Source organism: Oxyura jamaicensis, chromosome 4, assembly GCF_011077185.1.
Source record: "Oxyura jamaicensis isolate SHBP4307 breed ruddy duck chromosome 4, BPBGC_Ojam_1.0, whole genome shotgun sequence".
Lineage (NCBI taxonomy): Eukaryota > Metazoa > Chordata > Aves > Anseriformes > Anatidae > Oxyura > Oxyura jamaicensis.
Genome location: NC_048896.1, coordinates 69,763,469 through 69,786,655, shown reverse-complemented (window position 1 = coordinate 69,786,655; position 23,187 = coordinate 69,763,469). Strand labels below are relative to the sequence as shown.

Genomic DNA, 23,187 nt, shown 5'->3' with positions numbered 1-23,187 from the left:
ACAGTACTCGAGGTGCGGCCTCACCAGAGCCGAGTACAGGGGGACGATCACCTCCCTAGCCCTGCTGGTCACACTATTTCTGATACAAGCCAGGATGCCGTTGGCCTTCTTGGCCACCTGAGCACACTGCTGGCTCATATTCAGCCGACTGTCCACTATCACTCCCAGGTCCTTCTCCGCCTGGCAGCTCTCCAACCACTCATCTCCCAGCCTGTAGCTCTGCTTGGGGTTATTACACCCCAGGTGCAGGACCCGGCACTTGGCCTTGTTAAACTTCATGCAGTTGACCTCAGCCCATCGGTGCAGCCTATCCAGATCCTCCTGCAGAGCCTTCCTATCCTCGAGCAGATCGACACACGCACCTAACTTGGTGTCATCTGCAAACTTACTGAGGGTGCACTCAATGCCCTCGTCCAGATCATTGATGAAGATGTTAAAGAGGACCGAGCTACTACCATGAGCTACTTCCATGAGCTACTACCCAGAATGTGCAGCCAGATAGTAACAAGTATTTTTAAAGTCTGTACTTTTCCTCATTGAGAGAAAGCTATTTTTGCAGCAAACATCTTTTTCCACCATTGCCTGCTTATGGAAAACACACATTGCCTTTCCACCATTGCCTGCTTATGGAAAACACAAAGCTTCCCCCCCACCCCACCCCCCCTTCATTTCCAGCAGCTGCTTAATTCCCACTCTTTCTCCCACCAGACACGCACAAGCTTACTTTTCTCTTAAGATGACACATACAGAGATATTTTATATAGCTGTAAACAAGTGTCTGACCTACAGAATACATAACTCAAAAGATTCAAAAAAGTACAAATATCATTACCATCTGATGGATCCAAATCTATATTATCCCACCTACCACATTATTTTGTTGAAACCTACAGCTCATGATGCTATAATCGTTATTAAACATAGACACATTTCTAAACTAGGAGAACAACATACAAGATACTTAAATCAATGAAAACTTATAATTATTAATATAACACATTTTATGTAATAAATTTATGTCTATGCTTTTTTTTTCCCCTTGATGGTCACAGCCTGATGTAATACTCACAAAAACAGTATGCCCTAATTCATGTTTTCAGAATACCTTCTAAAGTTTCTATCCTACCCCTCCTAGAGCTGTGTGTAGCACAGAATTTCTTCTGTGGACATGCTCTAAAGAAAAATGAAGATTCATTTTTCAGTGAACACTGCCACTGCATCTCGTAGTGTATTATTTCTTCATAGGAATATTTTCTTTTACTGAGTTTCTTGGAGACTCCAACAATGTTTTTTAAGTTATTAATGAATGATTTAGAACAGATTAAGGATATAGCTGCTAATTACTCTAATACATCAAACTACATTAGCTTTCTTTCCATATTGAGGTTGAAATTAGCTGTCTTTCCAAATTTTTATTTTAATGGCTTTCTGAACTTGACCTAAATTGATTCAGTCTGCACAAAAATCATGTGTGTGGCCATATTAAATATCTCTCAAGTTTTCATACAAGAAAAATAAGGAACCTTTTTCATGACATATTTTCAGAAGGCTCTTTCAATTCTTTGCAAAGTTTTCTCTTTTTCCCCCTTTTGTTTACACATAACAGAACAGCCTTTTTTTTTTTTTTTCCAGAAACTTGGTGCTGATTTCACACTAATGCTTTTAATTATTACCTACATCGCAACAATAAGCAAAATTGAAACCATATTTCCGTGACTGAAAGCATATTTATGTAGAATGCAGTGTGAGGTTTGGGGGCCCCTCAGTTCAAGAGGGGTATTCAGAAACTGGAGAGGGCCCTGCGATGGCTTCCAAAGTATCTAGGGGCCTGTGACACTGATACACAAGGAGGTACTGAGGAAACTGGTCTTGCTTATTCTTGTGAGGATAAAGCTAAGAGCCACCTCAATGGCAACTTAGAACTACCTGAAGAGGAGTTAAAGTGTGATGGGTTCAAACTTTTCTCAGTAATGCCACATAGTAAAACATGGGTAACAGCCTAGAGTGGCAGTTTTGGAGATTGATAGCAGATTAAAGGAAATACTTTTCCACCAGGAAGGCAGAGTAGCCCTGGAAAACACAGGCTGTGTCAGTTCCTCAAGGTTTTCAAGACTTGGCTAAACAGAGCAGTGACTAAGCTGATCCAGTGTTGGTAATAGTCCTGCTTCAAGTGGGAGATGGACTAGGTGATATCCAGATCTGTTACAACTGGGATTGTACAAACACAATTTAGTAGACAATACCTATGCTGAAGAGCTTGATCTCAAAAGAAGTTGAGAGTTACTCACAAAGGTTTTTCCACACATTGCAGTATAACATTATAGCACAGTCACTGATACAACACTTAAATTAGGCTTTAGTGATATCTGCAAATACAAAATATTCATATCATGGTAATGATAATGCAGACCTTTTAAGGAGTGATCTTTGGACCAGATCCTGCACCAAACTTTCAAGACAAATTACAAATCCGACCTGAATACATGTAACTTTCTAAAATCTCATGGTGATATTGTGATAGAAGCATTTGGGTACTGAAACACTTCACAAGGTTTTGTTGTTGTTGTTGTTTTTGTTGATGTTTGTGGGTTTTTTTGGTGGTGTTTTTTGTTGTTGTTGTTGTTTTTACGAGTGACAGTGTTCTAAGAATCCATTAGTTTACAGACAACAAAATTTAACTGTCTGTCTCATATGGGTATTGAATGTCTGTAGTAAAGCTTTATATTCTAAAGAACTATAATAAGACTTCTAAACTTTCAACCACTCAGACCTAGCACTCAGTGAACACACTTTAGGGTGCCTGTAGTCTTAATCTACAGACTTCTCCAAGGCCATATCAAAATCATTATATTAAAAGAAATTTACAGTAGACTCATTACAAACAGCAATATTTATGTGTTTTTTTTGTTTGTTTCTTTGTTTGTCCCCCTATAGATTTGAACTGACTGATACACCAAGCTCTGTGGTAAAAGCTATCATATTCACTCAGATTTTTATGAGATCCTCTGCATTATTTTCAACAACAAAATGGTATTAGGACCTCTTGGAAAAAAAATCCACAAGGCTTTCTTTCACTAAACAGTTGACCAAAGCAAAACTATCACAGAAAATTCAGCTGAAAGGAACCTTATGAGGCCATGTCATCCATTCCCCTACCCCAAAATAAGATCAACTATATCTAAATTATCTCTGACAGATATTTGTCCACCCTGCTTATAAAAATGTCTAATGATGGAGATTCTTCAGCATTTCTAGGCAATGCCTTCCAGGATTTACAGGATTCCAGCATTTTTGTTCTAAATCTTCCTACTTGTCATTTAAACTTATTACTTGTATCTCATTCCCCCGGGAATAGAGAACAGTTTATTCCTGGCTTCTTTGTAACAGCCTCGTACATATTCGAGGGCTCCCATGCCTCCTTCACCCTGATTGACCACTTAGAGTTTTCAGCCTTTCTTCACAGAGCATGATTTCTAGGTTTCTGGTCATTCTTGGTGACCTCATCTGGACTTTCCCCATCTAGTCCAAATCTCACACAAGCTGAACAGAATGGAGGGATTACACCGAGTGTTGTACATAAACATTCCTGACCATAAATACCATGTTTGCTTTTCCTATAGCAGTACGGTATTATTTCCTTATGTTTCTCTTAAGAACCACAATATTTCCTAGTCCCTTCTTTACAGTATTCCTGTCTTGCCAACCATTCTCGATCCTGTACTTATTCAACGCATTTCTACACATACTGTCTTGATCTTACCATTAGCATGATTTCAGGCTATTTCTCCAGTCTGTCAAGAAATTCTAATTTCAAATTCTAGTCCTTTCCTCCAAAACGCTTTCAGATCCTCCCAGCTTGATACTGAATGAGAAGTTAGTAAGCATCCTCTTACTCCATCATCTGACTGACCCATGACAACACTAACATCACAGACACACAGGGATGTGTCTAGCTCAACACCATACATCTTTAAGGTTTGGCACTGAATCATCAAGTCTCTTATCTCATCTTTGTCCATATCTCGTTACTTATTTCAAGTCATTTCATGTAGCATGAAAGATAAAAATACATCACTATCATTAAGACCTGATATTATACTTCTGTAATCATTTGTTGATAATTACAGAATCACAGAATAGTCTAGGTTGGAAGAGACCTCCAAGATCACCGAGTCCAACCTCCTACCTAACGCTAACAAATCTTCCACTAAACCATATCCCTAAACTCTACATCTAAACATCTTTTAAAGACCTCCAGGGATGGTGACTCAACCACTTCCCTGGGCAGCCTATTCCAGTGACTAACAACCCTTTCAGTAAAGAAGTTCTTCCTAATATCCAAACTAAACCTCCCCTGGCGCAACTTTAGCCCATTGCCCCTCGTCCTGTCACCAGGCACGTGGGAGAATAGACCAACCGCCACCTCACTACAGCCTCCCTTCAGGTACCTGTAGAGTGCAATAAGGTCACCCCTGAGCCTCCTCTTCTCCAGGCTAAACAGTCCCAGCTCCCTCAGCCGCTCCTTGTAAGACTTGGTCTCCAGACCCTTCACCAGCTTCGTAGCCCTTCTCTGGACTCTCTCGAGCACCTCCATGTCCTTCTTGTAGCGAGGGGCCCAAAACTGAACGCAGTACTCGAGGTGCGGCCTCACCAGAGCTGAGTACAGGGGGACAATCACTTCCCTCGACCTGCTGAATTGAAGCAAGGCAACTGGTTTCTAAATCTCCTCTTTTTCCATTTTTAATGAAAGATGGCACATTAAACAGTTTTCAGCCTTATAAAACCATTCTCTACAATTTCTCAAAGCTACCGGCTACAATTTAATGTAGATCTGCCATAGTCATGTATCTTAAATTCTCTTGGATGCACTCCAGCAGACCCAGCTACTTTGACAAGCAGTGTATTGCCTGTTCTTTTCTTAGTCTAGCCCTAATTCTCAACACTTTGCTATCATAGAAACATTATAATATGTTTTGTTGAGGTTTGCAGTTTAATTTGCCTTTTTAAATATAAGTATATATATATATTCCTGGGTTTTGTAATTCTTTTTCTACATACTTACACCGTTCTTCTACACTGATTCTCGTAAGTCTGGACTACATCTCCACTGTTCAGAATTCCTCTTTCAGGTCACTGTACAGCTTGTATCAGATAACTAAGTCTTGTTGCTTCAGAGTTGTGTGCTAGATTAATAAAAGGCCAAATAATACTCCAAAATATATAACTACTTTAATCTAAGAAGTTTCCTTTAATCTAAGACAATATTATTTGAAGATGCAACTACAAAATTAGTCACTTATAAAAATCAGAAAGTTGAGACATTTTAATTTGCAGAAAAACATCTACCCAAGCAGGAAATTCTCACTTATATATTACTATTTTTCCAAATTTCATCCTTAAAAGCCTTTAAAGTTCCTTTAATACATTTAATATCAAGTTATGTATTCCCTTACATGTACTTAAGAGAGGGATTTTTTTAAAAAACTTAAGAAAACTAGTTTGGCTTGTGCATTATAAAGTTGCTTGCAGTAGGGAGAAGTAATGTTTAGGGTCATTTCATTACAAAAGTTATACAATGGAAATATTAAAGAAATAATAGGTTTCAAAGTATTCTAGCCTGCTAACTGCTGATCACTGTGGCTGGCAGACAAAGATTGTAGTATAGTTTATAATGAAACACAAGAAATATTATGATTTGCATACCAAATTACAATTAAAAAAAAAAAAAAAAAAAAAAAAACAAAAAACAGAAATCAGGGACTAATTTTAGGTTATGAAATTAATATTCTGTTCATAATTAAAAGCAACATAAATCTGGATACTTACACAACAATGGTTTTAATACCTCATTTTCCCTACTTCATTATGCAAATTTATCTCATGTACTAAAGTTTAGAATTAAGTGTAATCCATAACTGGACTCCTTCTCTCTTCAAAGTAACAGTAACATTCTTCTGTTCAGCTTCTATTGTTTTTAGATGCATGTGACAACAGGCTTGAAAAAGGAAGCCTTGTGTTGTGCCAGAAGGTAATGAATAACATGTGTATGAGCACTAATATAAAACAAATTAGGCCTATTTCAGAGCTAGAACAGCATCTGTTTCCTGTCTGTACAGATTTAATATCTGTGTAGTTTTAAACTCAGCAAATCTGATTTGAAAGCCCCAGGGAGAAGAAGAAAAAAAAAAAAAAAAAAAAAAAAAAAAAAAAGTTTATTATAATGTCATTTGTACAAGCTGGGACATAATATAATTTGGAAAAAGTATTTGTGATCAGCCATTAAAATAACAACCTTTCTATGGTTGACAGTATCCACATATCTTTTTAATTTCTTTAGTCAGCACTAGTAACAATTACCTTTTTACTTAAAGAAAGTATCCAATCATGCAGACAACAAGTGTTATAAGAGGCAAGTGACCATATCATTAATGACTACTTGAAGCAATCACCACAATTTGCAAAGAATTATTAGTTTGAAATTTCTTCAAAAAAAGCCTTCACCAAATAACTTTATATATTGCAAAATACATATGTATGTGACAGATGAGACATAATCTATCAGATATAGACTAATATATCTCTAATATGCTGCTTAAAGTCTATGTATAACTGCATTTTAACATTGTTTTAATAATTTTGAGCAGTGATGAACCAAAGTCTTCCATGTCAACTACAACTTGTAATGTTATTTTCAGTAAATCTTATTTGGTAATTATTTTCTGCTGCTCTTAATAAAATAAATGTAATCTAAAGAAATCTCTATATTGTTCAACCTCTAAAAATTTAAGAGAACACACTGCAGACAGGGACAATGTAAATATATTCAAGGTAGGTCGAGCACATTATATGTTCTGTTAAGAAAAAATTAATTTCAGATCAATTAGCATGTTCCAATACTTCACTCTCTGCATTTTATTTCCTAAATTTCATGTTTATTCTTGGAGAAAAAGTAGGTTAAACTCAGAAATTTAATTTTCTACTGTGGATAGGACAGAAACATTCCATTTTGGGTTTCTGTGATGTTTTTAAGCATAAGACATTACATACACTCTACTTCCTTAATTTCTGATACAGAAATAATTAGCAAGTAGTTAGAGAACATAGTAATTCATGTGAGGGGAAAAAAAAAAAAAAAAAAAAAAAAAAAAAAAAAAAAGGATTATTGCTCCAGCAGTTTGACTGCATATATATGAGCATTTATTATTAGATAATGGTGTTCCAAAGAGATAGAGCGAGAAAGCATTCAGGTAGGAGCAAGAGGTCATCCTTCCCCTTCCATAAATACAAACAGTAGATGCTATGGCAGAGGAACGAAGTAAAAGGAGCTACGTGTTTCTGTGGATCACCAGTGGTGCAATCTCCAAGAAAAGGAGCAGTAGCAAGAGTAGGAGGTAGCAGAGCTTACTGCGGATTTTTATGAATGATTCACTTGGTAAAGAGCTATGATTTTATGCTGATACAGCTATACTAGACCAGGCAGATCAGTTAAAATTCCCCTGTACTCCACTGGGTACAAACTGCTGAAGTTTATGATTTGCTGTCATAATCATCCTAATGCAAGAAAGAGAAACTATTGCACTCAAATGCCACAAAGTAACCAAACAATTCCACTAACTTCTCATTTTGTCAGTTTTTAGATCTGAGCAGGCCATGTTTTTATCATCACCATTTCATTAACAAAAAAGCAGACTTCAGAATATGTGAAAAGGGCTTTCTTCAACTAAACATCGAGAGAAGTCTCTGAACATAACAATATTCTGAACAAGCACAGTATGCACATCTTCAGCAACAGAGTCTCTAGCACACACCATAATATAGCTAATGTTGACCTGAGAAACTGATGGCAACTGTTTTGTGCTCTGTGTTACCAGGAAAACCAATTGCCAGAGGCATGCTCTACTGTACATAAATGTGGGGCTCAGTCTCTGAACAAAATCATCTGTCCTGAGATGATCAGACAGTCCTATCAGATGACCTGATAGTCCTCTCAGGCTGTAAGCTTTACAAAACCTAAGATTTGAACTCTACAAACAGTTCCCCTTAGGCTGTTAGCATTATAAACAAAAGTTCGCTTTGCACATAACACTCATTTTGCACTAGAGGAAAACAAAACAACTGTTAAGAACATGCATTGCATAATTTGAGCAACAGTCACCATCAGTCTAAAGTCTTTCACACAATTTGGAGATTACACATTTTTTTTTTTGTGATGTTTCATCTTGCGTCACACAACACATTGCATGTGCTGTGAAAAAAACAGGAAAAAAAGAAAAAAAAAAAAAACAGCATCTGTGGAATTACAATTGGTTGACAGCCAGGTTGATTGCTTGAGTTTTGTATAAGAGTCAGAACAGAATTACCTTTAATGTTGCTTCAGATACCATGCTTACATTTCCCAAACAAACAAACAGCCAGTTATTTTGTCAAATATGTTACAACTATCAGCTAAATTAATTTAATGACAGCAATTAAAGTTAGATTATCTTCATTTTTTTCAGATTAATATTGGCTGAAGAAGTAAAAATATCTACAAGCTGTTAGAAAGACATTACTTTCATATTTTAAACATAACAATATTATATTGCAATTGAGGTTCATCATTTGGGAAAACACCAGACACAGCTATGAACAATATGTTGCAGATTTATATAGAAAATAACAATACCATATGACACCATTCATTGCAATTCCAGGTCTGAGTTATTAATAAGTCTCAACTTTGAACTGTTTTTCTCTAAGAATAAAAAGAGAACTATTAAATCAAGTATAATCATAAGTCATTATTAAAGAAATTTGCATAACCACACAACTGGTGATTTCTGCACTGTGGCACTATATGGACAAATTTTTTATATTCACATCTTTAATTAGCTGAAATATTTCCTATTGGGAATAACTGAAGTAAAGCATTGCTTAAAATATGTTATCTTAATTAATATATATATATATATATATATGTATATATATATATATATATATATCTTAACTGATAAAAAGGAATTTCTTTGATCTGTATTTGTGCTCTACATAACATGCAGTCCAATTTACCTGTAACCTAAGTGGTGACTGGAAATAACTTATTAAATACGCAAGCGGTATCAACATCACATTCAGCCTTTTTTGCCATCTTAAGTCAAATAAATCATGCAGAACGTAATGGCTAAGAGATGCAATCTATGGCATTAGATCAGATTTTACATTGACATGAATTATTATTATTATCGTTAATGTAGTATTAAATCTTCTCCCTTCACTACATAGACAAATATTCTGGGACATGTTCACTGAACCCTCATGCAATGTTAAAAGAAGAGTTAACTAACTATATTTACTCACTCCTTTACAACATTACTTTTGGTGTATGCATTACAACCTATGTTTTTCTTACTGACCTTCTTCAAAACTAATCTACTGTATTTTCAGCAATGCCAGTTCCCACAAACATGGAGAACAGCCAAGAAAATCAGGCTTCAGATGACTGACAAAATCAGGCACAAAGAAAGGGAAAGACAAACACTACTTTGGTTTTCTGAACTATCAGAAGGAAGAATTAAAATTGAATATTAAAATCAGACCGAAGCTGTAGACTTCATATCTGAACCGAAAATTCCCACTGCACTTCACATAATCACCTATCACCAAAAAGAATTTTTAGAAAAATTATTATTAGTCTTCTCATTTTAAGCACTATAAGAAAATTAAGAATATTTTATATTAAGGTTTTGAGACCAAGATATCAAGAAATAAAAAGGAAAAAAAAAAAAAAAAAGATATAAATATTATCAGCTTATTTTTAGATAACAAATAGTTCCAAAAGCAATTAACTGTTTTTGAAGGTACCAAAGGAGCTTAAGCTTATTATGAAGTTATATGAAGGTAAAGCATAAAGATAATGTCAATATTATTTAGATATACTAAATCAGTTAGAGCAATACAGAATTACTGGGTGTTAGAATGGCAGGCACTCTGTTCAGTGCAGGTGGTCTTGAATTCAGGGGCATCTGTTAGAAATGATGTTAAGCATCCATGCAGTGCAAGGTAGAATAAGTAGAACAGAGTAGAATAAGTGCAGACACTGTAAAGGGTCTTAATCCTCCTCTGTTTTCCGAGAAAGGGACAAAGAATAATATTGAATGTAAAAGGTGGATAGAAAAGAGATTTCTTAATCCAATTTGGTGATCTAACCCTGGCAAAAGATATCCTCCTATACCATCAGGCTTGTCTTTTCTTAGTAGAAGACAGCTTTGGATGTCAAGCAGATGATAAATAAGAAAGATGAATATATTTTTCCCCCAAGACCCACAGAGAAAACTCTATCATTTCCAACTCGCTGTTCAGAGATACCTAAATTAAATGTATCTGGTTGCCTATCTCACTGTATTTCTTGCAGAACCCAGAGAAATTTTCCTGTTTCATAAAACAAGTCTGTATTAATTCTTTAGGGAGATACAGAGTAACACACTTCCAAACAATTCTGAGCCTCGGAAATAACTGCAAGTTCAAACATTGAGGGTTGGCAAGACATTATATTTTCAACAGACTCTTTTAACAATCATGCAGTGCTTACAAAATGGTGAAAACGCCTAGATTTTAACCAGCTTTTGTTTCTGTCATATTTCATGACATGACAAAATTTCACTACTTCTTTTCCTTATATTAAGTATTTCCACACTAGGTCTGCCATTGCATGGGTCACAGGGATCAATGATCGTTCACATTTAACTCCATCACTCCCATTGTACTAAGAAATTCACCAGTGCTACAAACTACTGACCTTACCCTAAACCCATTTGATTGCAGGCCAGTTGACTCAAATTTTCTTGCCACTCATCAGCACAAACATGGTTATCAGCAGCTGACCTGTGAACGGTCAGAAACATCAAGGAATTCATGTTTTTAGACAGGGTAACTGTGAAGAAAAAGAAAAATAACTTTACTATTATTTCACATGGTTATTTTTATATATGGCACACCGAAAACCCACAGATATATTCTCCCATGATGCTGGCACTTGTGCTGACTTTATATGCTCAATAGTTATGTGATTTAAAATCAAGGCAACCACAGCTGTGAGAATCTTGATAACAATGACATGTGACACTAAACAACAGACATCTTGAAGATTAGAATAAATCAGGATACTCTTGACTCACCAGTACAGGTTAACATGGGTTTCTGAAAGTCTTAATCTTGTTAAATGATATTTTACCCAACAAATAGCTCAGCTGAAATTACTAAGGTAGCTTGAGGGATAAATGCTGCTTGACATAGAAGTGATACCATCATTTGACCTCAGTAACATGCATTGCTCCTGTTTAACAATATGGGGCTCTAATTCAAGAAATGAAAAATAGCTACTTTCTACAAGAAATATTATGACCATTACTTCTCTCCTAATCTATGTTTGAAAGGTGTGAATTGCTCTTATCACACTTAAAAAGTAACTCAAAATGGCCCAAAATGCATAATATCCCTTCCCTTTCTAGGATTCCTCAAAAGATCGAGGAGTTGTATGCCTTTTTCCCCCAATGCATGTGGATTTTGGTAAATTGTTCTACTGTCTTTTGCCTGGAGATTAATAATCTTAATACAGCCATTAAGCATTTCTGCTATATGCTGAAGATGCTTTTGCTTCCCTCCCCTTTTTCCCAAGCAAAGTATGTATTACATCTTAGATTATAACTTTTCAGATATGTAGTTCTAGAACATTTCTTCTTTCTCACATAGGTTTCATTAAATTTTATTGTTTATTAATGCTAATGATAAGTATTTTTAAATGCTTATACAATTTACTTCAATATTAATACTAAATTTATGTGTTTCTATAAGCCATGGCATACCTTCTTTTCTATATTTAAAATAACATACAAAGCATCTCAAAACTTAGTAATATAAACTACTGTCATGTACACAAATAATTGTTAACTCAGTGAAATTTCAGAGTTACTGGTATCCAATCTGCTTCTTTTCTTTTTTTGTTGTTGTTGTTTTGTTCTGTTGAAATACACCTTAATTTTTATGTAAAGAATAATGCTTGGAGAGTTCTACACATAAAACATGAGGCCTACTCTCTATAAGGTTAGCATTGGCAGGTTACATTATTCTACAGATCTCTAAACAGAGATCTGCAAAGGGACCTACAAGAACTAGATTCTCATTATTTCTTCTTCTGCACCATTGCATTCAGTGGGAATGTCACACTGAATTTTGTGAGTACAGAATCAGGGCTTAGAAGTTTTGTCCAAAATCTTCTCTGTCCACAGCACTTTCCAGATTTTATACTTCATTCAGAAGTTATCTGCCTTGTCACTTCTCTTGTACCTTTGCACTGTGACACCTAACACTGAGCCTTTCCTTTCTTTTTTGCCCACTTTCTTGCATGCTTCACCAACCTCAACCCAATCTGTCTTGGTAATAAAGGAGAATTTCTCTACCACTGCAATTATATTCTAAATCAAATCACCATTGATTATTACCATTAGTGTTGCCATCACCAAAACATCACTTTCAGTCAGAGTGCACCACAACAGAAACTTACCACAGTCCCATTCATCGGAGCTGTCACTGCAGTCTGCTTGTCCATCACACCAGAGCTCACGTGGCACACATTCATGGTTGGCACACTCAAGCTCATGCTCCCCACAAAATGCTGCAAGGAAGAAAAACACAGTTCACGTGGAGAAAGAGATGATTAGCATGTAACGCACATTGAGACTGGAAAAAAAGGTGAAGGAGGGAGAAGGTAGACACAGACTTAAAGAGCAAGCGAGACATATTTGTGACAAAACTCAGAATGGACACCACCACATAGTTGCAGAGGGCACCACAACCCAAAGGGGAGGAAAGATGTCTGGAAATGGCAAGATCTGTGGTGTATGTTTCAAATGATTTTTATTTACTTTATATCTTTTGTCATATGAAAGTAGTCTAAGCCTCTCACAAGCTTTAAGTAAACATGTGGTGTTCCTTGCTTCTTACTGCCCCAAATTTGTTTTATTTCTTCATGTTCTTTGAAAAAGTTATTTTACTGTAACACAAATATATTTTCTTTAATCCACAGCAACTCCACATTCACTTTCAGACTCTACTTGCCATTTAAAATTGTGGGATTATTTTTAACCCCACTTGAGACATGAGATGTACATTCAGACTTCCTCCAGTCTATGGCAGGTTTCCAGCTGGCAGCATTGGACAGGGACTTCCTGAATCTCCATCCAGTGCAGGAACCAGGAACCACAAGTACTTAGATCCTGAAGTGACTTTAAGCTTTCCTCCAAACACAGCAAATCCTCTCCCAAAAGGCAGGTGTTTAGCATTACAGCACCTTCCTCATTAACACACTTCTCTCCAGCTTCTATGTAAACCTCATCACCACAGAATTTTAAGCTGGGGGGAGGGGAGAATAGAGTGCATGGAAGAAAGATGCATTCAGTCTGGCTGTTGTATAGTGTCTATATTGCCATACAAACCAAGCATTTCTTTGCAACACTAATGCAAAAAAAAAAAAAAAAAAAAAAAAAAAAAAAGGAATCCACAGTGAAAACCATATAGGTATAGTATCCAATGCTGCTTACTATGACATAAGGGATCTTTTTGGCTCCAGCATAAAGCATGAAAAACTAGAAAAAGTTCTCTAACACTGCCTTCCAGAGACAGCATATTTGAAAACCAGGAAGCCCTCAGCTGAGGAAACCCTGCTACCGTTTTGGACTATTCAAGTTCTGACATGATAGCAGAGAGGAAATATAGCCTGATGATTATAGATTAGTTTAACTTTAGCTCTTGGAGAATCTTTTTCTCTGCTATGACCGTAATGAGTGATCATGAGCAAATCACTTTATATGTTTCCCAGCTTGTGAGAACAGTATGTTAAAGACTGTTTAACTCATAAACTATTAACTATTTAACTCGTAAAAGATGTATGTGCTGTGCAGCTAGTCTCCCAGCTTTTCTAAGACAGTATGGCTTGTTCCTTTGGTCTACAGGGTTTCTCACTGTCTAGGTCTAAAAGCACCCAAAACTACAGAGCTTACATCAACTTTCACATGAAAGCCAGAAAAAAATGAAGTGGTGATGTGCTTTCTATAAGAGAAGATTAGTTGTATATAACCTGGCTGGAAATGGTAGAGGGTTTTTAAAACCTCCTTCCATTTTTTAGATGGCAGCACACAGACAGCTTAGAAGACAACTGGCATAATCTTCACAGTGAACAGCAAATTAAGAAAAGTTCTGTGAGCTGCCTTTTCTCAAAGAAAAGCAGCCTCATATCCAGTGATATATTCAGGCTGTCAATCATTTTGGCAAATATATACATCTGCTCCACATAGCACATAAAATATGCCCACCATCCTATCTCTGCCAACCGAACTCCAGAGGCTCAGGATCAGGAAAAAAATTTTGTTTGCCTTTTTTTTTTTTTTTTTTTTGGTAAAATTATATCCTACAATCCCAGCAAAAGTGCTGAAATATTAGGATCAGCAAGAGAAGTAAAATTTTGACTTTCAACCAACTTTACTAAGCATCTCTTCTTTCTTGTGTAGGCTGAATCTCAACTCAGTATGTTTTTCCCAGTTTATGTCTTTGAGAAAACACTATCTGGTTTTCTCAAGAAGAAGACAATTCAGGGTGCCACTAATACAGTCATGAAAGTGAAGCTAACATTTCACAACATGCACTCCTGGCTTCATGTGCAGAGTGGGAGCCTGCAAAGCAGCTGCTGTTCACAGGTATTCCAGCTCTTCTCACCCCAGTAGTCAGCTGTGTTTTGGAAACAGACAGGGCAGCTCCAGCAGATCCCAAATACGTGATCAGCCCTTTACAGGATTAACAAACTGCATAAACCCTTACAGCAGTTCTTTTCATCCATCATGTCAGGGCAGTCTGGGAAACCATCACAGATCATCGTGTGTTTGATGCACAGCTTCTTCAAAGGACACTCCCAAAGACCCCTTTCTCCACAGCCTGGTGGTAGAGAATCGCAGTTTTGAAATATTTGCATGCAACATAAAATCAACTGTTTTTTTCCTTCATAATAATCTTGAAAGATCCGAAATAGTTGTGCTATTAACTTTAAGAGTTACCAACAATAGTTACTAATGAAGACATGAAAGTAAGATTGTCACAGTGCATACTTGTTAAATGGTTATAAAATACATCACACTTCAGTGCTTATCAAAGAGTAATCCATATTGTGCTACACATGCTATAAATAATGATTTAGGCATTAGCTCAGTTTTCTCAAGCCCCATAAACCACCACTCTTCAAATGCATTTACTATATATATAATAAATGTAAATGTAAACATATACAAATTAAGTTGAAATGGAAAGGTATTTTCATTTGATGTATAAACATTTATAATCTTGAAGTCTGTGGTATGTCCTTTAAAAGCATACTATATGAAATAGTGTAGAAATATGAAGTTTTGGTAGTGCTGATACAGACACTATTGCAGATCATAACGAAAGGTAGAGAGATACTCCAAGGTTTGAGCATGAACACTTTTCTTGGTTTCATAATTTGTGACTAAGCCAGTTTGAAAATAATAGAAAGCCCCTATAGACGTATACATCTTCCAGAGTCATTGTTATGCAGGGAACACACAACATTACTGCCTCTTCAAAGTCCTGCAAACCAGCCACATCGATTTCAAGAGGAATATTCATAAAACTGTGTCAAAGCGCTTTGACAATAAAATTCCTACATGACATTACATAACTACATGACATTAAGAATGGCCTAATGTACCTTTTAGGAAAAAAAAAAATAATAATAATAATAAAAAAATCTTTTATTTCTTTACTTGCTTTTATCAACTAATAAAGCACGCTGCTGTGATACCCGTTTAACAGAATACTTTGATGTACTAATGTCAATGTCCTGCACATCTGACATTCAGATTTTAGAGAAAGCCATAAAAACTCCTAAATAAAATGGGTAGTTTGATTGCCTTGTTTGGCCCGTTCTACAGCTGACAATACTAGCTTTCATTTTAATCCAAGCTCAAATTCAGGTGACAGCCCTGATGCCCACACACAAATAGTTTGGATCTCTCCTCACACAGTGTATTTGAAGCAGCACCTCTATTTTCTTGGACCTGGAACAGCAGCAGCACATATCAGCAGTTAATAAGTGATAAGTTGTTTCATAATGTTATTTCAGAAGTGATTATTTTACAAACACGAACCAGAGAATCACTACTAGCTCATATGATTACTAGAAAAATCTAATCAGGTTTAACTGTAACTGGATGTACAGAGTGCTTAATTTGTTTAGATTGAATAAACCATGTGGAAAAAAAAAAAATAAACACACAGAAATAAAGTCTTGAACCCACAAAATTCCACACGATCAAAGGTATGGGTATGGTCATTTTCCAGGTCTCCTTCTGGACAGTATTTTTGATAACTATTAATGAAAAAATAATTGAAACCAAACAAAGCCATTACTCTAATAAAGAACAAAGAATGTCAGTAATGTTAGGAACTTGATATGAAAATAAAATTAAAAAAAAACTTTAAAAAAATCTAATTTATGAACTTCACAATTTTTTAGCTGAAGTGTTTACAATTAATTAAATTCATATTTGCTTTTTCCCTTCATCACACATTATAGTGTTATATTGTGAAATGTTCCATTACTCTCCAAAATTCATCTTTGAGGGTAACATAGGCAAACACAAAGACAACTCCCTAGGAAAAATTAATTACATACTGAATTCAGTGTTCAAATATACTGTTTTGTTGGAAGAAGGCCATCTACCATTTAGAGTATTCTTAATGCTCTTCCATATATTTGGATAACATACATTTTTAATTTAATGATAATGAAACGGAAATGAAAATGGAGGTCAGACAACTCATCCATATTTACAGTACTCACATCCATATATACATATACAGTACTCCCATCTCAAAAGTATGTTTTGACAAGAGATAGGGTTTCACATTATTAAGACCACCACACTTTTCTCTCACAGTGCAGACAGGGGTTACAGACCTACTCTGCATGGCCAATATATACCTTATTCCCTTTGGATGGTTCTATCTTATATTTTTGGAAACAATAGCTTGATTATCCAAATACTGCAGCTGGTCTCTTCCAGCCTCCTCCTCTCTGCACTGTGAAACCTAACAGAGCTTTGACTGTCCTGTAAAGATGCTTCAATTTTTTTAATTTAAATGTTTGCTGACTGTTATTTAATAGCATAAAACATTTTCAAAAGGATAAAGCTTAGAAAATGCAAGCTCATCATTTACACATAGGAAGTTCAACAGGTTTTGATTTTGTTCTGCACACATGGAACATAAATGACTCAGAAGCTGTTACTTCTGGAGCTCTACAAGGACTGCCTGTTCTTCAGCAGCAGCATTACCCCTGGTCAATGTAATGTCACTGACAGCTGTAATTACCTAGCAGATACAGCTTTCCATATTTATAGAAGCTGATAAGAATTCTGCTGATTGCTACTGACATTCTGTCTAGACTATAGAGACAGACAGAAATCTACTGGAAAAATTAATGTTATATTTTAGAGCAGTATTTCACATGTTAATATCTAGGAGAATAAAATTATCCTAAAAGACACATGGTAATTAGTGTTCTAAGGAGTTAAAACAGGTGGCAACAAAGAATGTTTGGTTGGGAGGGCATTCAAAACAATTGATTCAAAGGTAAAAAGGTTATCAACTCTGAGAGTCACCTTGATCATCAGCTCTGCCCATGTAATCCAAAATGACCTAGAATTAAACACTATTTTTACAATCTTTTTTTTTTTTCCTTCTTTTAGCAGGGGTGAGAGGGTGGAGGGTGAATGGAACAGAAGAGCAAACAGAATGCAATCTTGATTTGAAAACTCCCAGAGAATGAGAATACATTACTCCTTACCGACAAATAATGCCTTGATTACTCCAATCATTAAAACAACCTGCTCCTAAACAAAAAGTAGAACTTTATAGAGATGACAAGCTTTAATTTCAATCTAGCTTCAGCTTTCAGCAGTTGGATCTTATTTTAGTGTTTTAGTATTTAGTGTTTGTGTAGCAGAGTGGAAAATCTTTCATTGCTGCAATTTTGTTGCCCCCTTAATTGCTTCCATAACCTTTTAACCTGCTCTCTATTAAACAAAACAGGCTGTACACATTAGCCCTACGCTCTTAGAACATTCCAATCCTTTACTCATATCTCCAAATCCTTTATAATGATTTATAATTATTCCTTTAGTCTCTCATGATAGTAGGACAACATGCAGAATTCCATGGAGCCCACACCCTAGTCACATAAGGAAACAGTACAAACTCCCTTCTCTTTCTCAGAATATTCCTGCCAGCACATACAAGGGACATATAGTGACCAAGAGATTTGTTGGTTATTCTCAAGCTCAAGACATGCCCTTACGCTGAGAGTCAAGAGCTCCTCTACCATAAATTAGCTCTGAAATGTACAGGAGAATAAATTTTGTGGTTACTACTTTATACTTGTATCTATTGCTAGACGTTGACCAGAATTCACTTCAGTAAGCACAGATCTTCTGTCAATATATCATAACGAGAACGTTACTGCATATACATTTAAAACTGCATCAACAAATTCAAGATTTAAACTGCCAGACCGCCACATTCTACCTCATTAGAACCTCCACCAATACAAAATAAATAAATAAATAAATCTAAAGCATTTCTGATCTTGATTACTAAATGAATACTCAAACATCCTGGAACATAGTTAGCAGAATCTTAATTGTATTGACCTTAATCAAGAAGAATTCTTGCTGAAGTATTTTTACTGCCACTAGTCTTAAAAAAAAAAAAAAAAAAAAAAAAAATCACTTTCAATTACATCTTTCTGGCAGACAATGGAGCTTACTCCACAGGCTGTCATGCTATGGTTGAATTAACTGAAGAAAACCAAAATGTTTTCTAATGCTTCAGCTATTCTTTGTTTGGAGAGTACCCTCCCGTTATTTACCACAGCTGTCTTCATCACTATCATCCTCACAGTCAGCTTGACCATCACATCTTCTGGATGCAAGGACACACCTCCCAGAACGGCATTTGAAGTGACTGGGTGAGCACTCTGCCAATGACAAGGAAAGAGAGAAACAAGACTCCATAAGCCGAAAGGTTAATCATCACATGAGCACTTACTTATTTATCACTGAGACAGGAATAGAAGCCTTTTGAAACACTAAATTGGAACTGTGTAGCAGATAAGATTGTTCTTAACAATTGCACTGTGAAGGGGGTGGAACATTTTCCAGAGCTCTGCCTCACATGCTATCCTCTGTCATATTTTAAACTATGACAGATTGCCAAAATACAATGTTTAGACTGTGTACATGCATTTTCTAGCAACCTTTTTCACTCCTGTGGTGTTGCATGAAGCAGAAATAAATTATCATTTAAGAATAATATTATGAAAATAACTAAATTTACAGTGCACACTCTTGGCCAGCAGTATTCAGCACTGATTGGAAGAAGTTAAACAATTCAGCACATTGTAGTAACTCTGTCAATTATAGATTAATTTGGAAAATCATTGAAAGTTTGTAATCATTAATATTTTTATGCTCTTAAGATTCTTAATGCTTTTTGTTATATATGTTTATTCAGAAACATTTCTATAAGATTTTAAATTTCTCAGGGAAAACTAATTCTAAGCAGCAGTGTTTATTAGTAGAAATCTGCCATTGAATCAACATAACATTTTAGTAGTAAGCGTGTCAAACCCAAAGACAATTCTGATAAGACCCCTTTATTAGTTACACAGTTTCTAAAAGAACACTAGAAACATCTCCTTTTACATTAATTTTCCAGGATTATCTATCTAGTTTAATGCTAGGATGAACAAAAAGCAGTGAGTCAACCCAGTAGGCAGATTCTGTCTACTTAAAGTGAAAATTTTTGAAATTCTATTTTTTTAAATAAGTAAACAGAATTTAACTCTAGAAATTGAATATACTAGTCCTGTATACTGTAGTATATTTAAAATATCAGCATTATACGTTAGGTTTCAAAGTCAAATGATCTAACAACACAGGGAGGAAGACTGAAAGACAGAAAATTAAATTACATTATATTTCTTTATCTCACCTTGTTGTGTCAAGAATTTGCTTTTATGTTCGTACATACTCCTTTATAATAATGGTAATTCCTTTCCATTAGCCCTTCGCTTTAGAAGGAAATTATCTCATTGTCTCTCTGAGTCCCATGACAGAGGATTTCATTGCTATGGTATTATACACCTTATTAAACTCTCAAAATTATACAAGTGCAAACGCACTTTGCTTGAAGAAATGGTACATATTGCTACATATGCTTCAGTGGCTTCTCAGAATGCTTCACTACTCATTACCAATATATCTTCACTCAATGAACTACAGACCAATTAGCTTTCATCCATTGCTTTCTCTAAGAAAAATCAAAAGAAAGATTGTGGAAAGATTGTCATCAACACACAGGTGACTGAGAGGAGAAGACTAAGAACTACACATGATCAGTATATTGTGGGCAGTCTAGCTCACGCCATTTTAATATTTTCCCAGAAACTTTACTGGCATTTTTGGCAAGGAAATAAAATAAAAATAAAAATAAAAAATAAAAATAAATTAAAAAAAAGATGTCAGAATCCTCAGACCTCACATTAGATGACCACTGGCAGATGAGAAAGCTGCACAGCCACCCTCTTTATATATAACCAAAGAACACGTAGAATCATTTAAGGCAATTCCATTATTTTGTTCCATCTTGACACCCACAATGAGTAGAGTATGGTTGAACTCAGGAAACTGAAATTTGTCAGTTGCTTCTGAAGCTGGTTTGGCACAGCTCTCTTAAAATACATAAATGCATAAATCGCCAAAGAGGAAAACAAAACAAAAACAAACAAACAAACAAACAAAAAGAACAAACAATAGCTGGCAAAGACACTAACATTAAAATGCTTTTCTCAGAGATGTCATGGGGCTCAGCTTTTCTCTTTTTTTAGTTTTTAAGATTGTCAAGAGTTTACCTCCTGTTGGAAAAACATTATTATATAATCTAGGTAGGTTAAAAAAGTGAAGTAAAAGCACTAAACACAGGCAAGCAAGTCGTAGGTGTGTTAATAGCAACAAATCTCAAACACTGATTTTCAAAGATTGAGGGTAATTGATCCTTTCTTCAAATAGATTTCTTTTTCTATAAAAAAAATCCTCTTTTATGCAAATTGTAGGTGTCAAAACACTCTGCAATCTGATTTGGAATCATTCTCACAGTTACTTGACGAAAAAAGTAACCCTACATGGCATATTATAATTTAAAGGGGAGGTACGAAAACAAAACAAACAAACAAAACACAAATCAGTGTCTTTGGGAACACAATCTTTAAATTCCAGTTATGTGTATTTGTAGGAGTTACCTTCTACACCTTCATCTGGTGTTAGACAAGTTTGGTTGTCTGAGTTCTCATCTGGAAACTGAGTGCAGTCAGTGTCCTCCGGCCACTGCAGACCTACAATCCCAAGCACAGACTCACAGCGTTCCTTAGACTGTACACATAATGTCCTGAGGAGACAAAGTGGAGTTAAACAAAATAGCTGAGTAAAAGTCTTAGAAATTCTCACGTTCCGAGAGCTAGTAATCCTTGCTGAAGTTATAGATGGAAATCAAGGAAAAATCAGTTAATCAGATTATATAAAGATATATTGTTACTGTTGAAACATGAATTTAAATTACAGTATACAAACTATTTTCTGAATTATAATAGCCAAATATAACTACTTACACCTATCCTCTCCTCTGTAAAGATGACAGAAAACCTTTTCTAAGAAACACTATCTTCTGTCAGGAAGAAACAAACAAAAAAAAAAGCCAAATATATTTTGTACCCTATTTTCTACCTCTTTTGATAATGCTACCTCAGAAACCACTGCACTACACACATCATTTGAAGAGCAGGGTAGTGTTGAAGAAAGTTGTGTCTCTGACATTTTAAGGTTTATATGAACAGGCAGTTTCTGACTATTTTGGCTGTATTTCAGACACTCACAGTGAATACAGTATAGAAACACTACAGGGCTGAGATACTTCTGGTCAGCCATTTCTGGAAATGCGGTTCCAGAAAGACAAAATATTTAAACCCACAAACAAGAAGGCAAAGAGCTCCCTGTGATTCCAATAAAATTTAAAGTCTGGGGGAAATCAAAGCACAGATCAACTTAGTCTTTAAGTTATTTTCAGTTAGAGCAACAGAAGCTTCTATCACACCTAGAAACAGGCATGAATATAGTCCTTTTTTTTTAACCACAGAAGCATAGGACCTGCCACACAAAAGTAGTTGAGCCCATCTACACTTATATCTGCCACACAAAAGTAGTTGAGCCCATCTACACTTATATCCTGTCTCTCAAAATACTTAATATCAAATGCCTCAAATTTGCAAATAGAAAATGATATTCCCTTGTTAGGATTTTAAATATTTAGCAACTACTTTTACCTGGTATCGTTGCTGATATGCTGCTCAATATAACAGTCTTATAATTGTAGTATTTTAAACTCCCGTTCGTTTCAACTGCCTCTTTTTTGAGAGAGTTCAGTAGTATCACTATTAATGGTATCAGCTTAACCAGCTATGGTATCAGTTTCAAATTTTGCTTTTCATTTTTGCAGGATATTAACTATGCAATGTAGCAATAAGATTCTCAACATTCTTTTCACCTCTCCCCCCAAGCAGAAACGTACAACATACTCGACAGGTTATTTGCATGAGCTGTTCTTAGTAAGATTTCGTATACTTCCTTATTAAGCATTCTCATATATGTATATCTATTATTTTTGTTATATCTGGCCTGAAGCTCTCTCAATGTACTTTAAATCTATCGTTTCTTGGTTCAGCCCCCATGAACATGAGCAATTCCTGTATTTCCTAAGAGCAGCTCACTTTTACCTATTTGAAGATTACGGTGCCTCTCCATAGCCCTGTCTTGTCTCTATACTCAGCAAGTCATTCAATTGTACCTTTTAGGTGATATCTTCTAAACCTATAATCACTCACACTTTCTCCTACTGTTTCAAAGAAAGTTCTCCTTTGTTCTTACATGTTAAAAATTATTCAGCTGCAGGATCCTATCTATTTTATTTTCAGTTTCCCTTGTGACACTTTTAACTTGCCTTTTATCTAAATTGATTAACCATTCCAGATCTTTCTTT

At 35.6% G+C, this 23,187-nt stretch overlaps 1 protein-coding gene across 2 annotated transcripts in view; it reads right to left on the bottom strand.

The window, feature by feature from the left end:
• CORIN (corin, serine peptidase) overlaps positions 1–23,187 on the bottom strand; it is a 132,883-nt gene that overhangs the window by 15,316 nt on the left and 94,380 nt on the right. For both annotated transcript variants that reach the window (XM_035325028.1, XM_035325029.1), the window contains 5 exons: positions 21,398–21,543; positions 18,968–19,075; positions 14,848–14,961; positions 12,539–12,649; positions 10,780–10,909 (listed from right to left, as the gene is read on the bottom strand). In XM_035325028.1, coding sequence (XP_035180919.1) covers positions 10,780–10,909; positions 12,539–12,649; positions 14,848–14,961; positions 18,968–19,075; positions 21,398–21,543 — 609 coding nt within the window. The remainder of the gene's footprint in view (positions 1–10,779; positions 10,910–12,538; positions 12,650–14,847; positions 14,962–18,967; positions 19,076–21,397; positions 21,544–23,187) is intronic.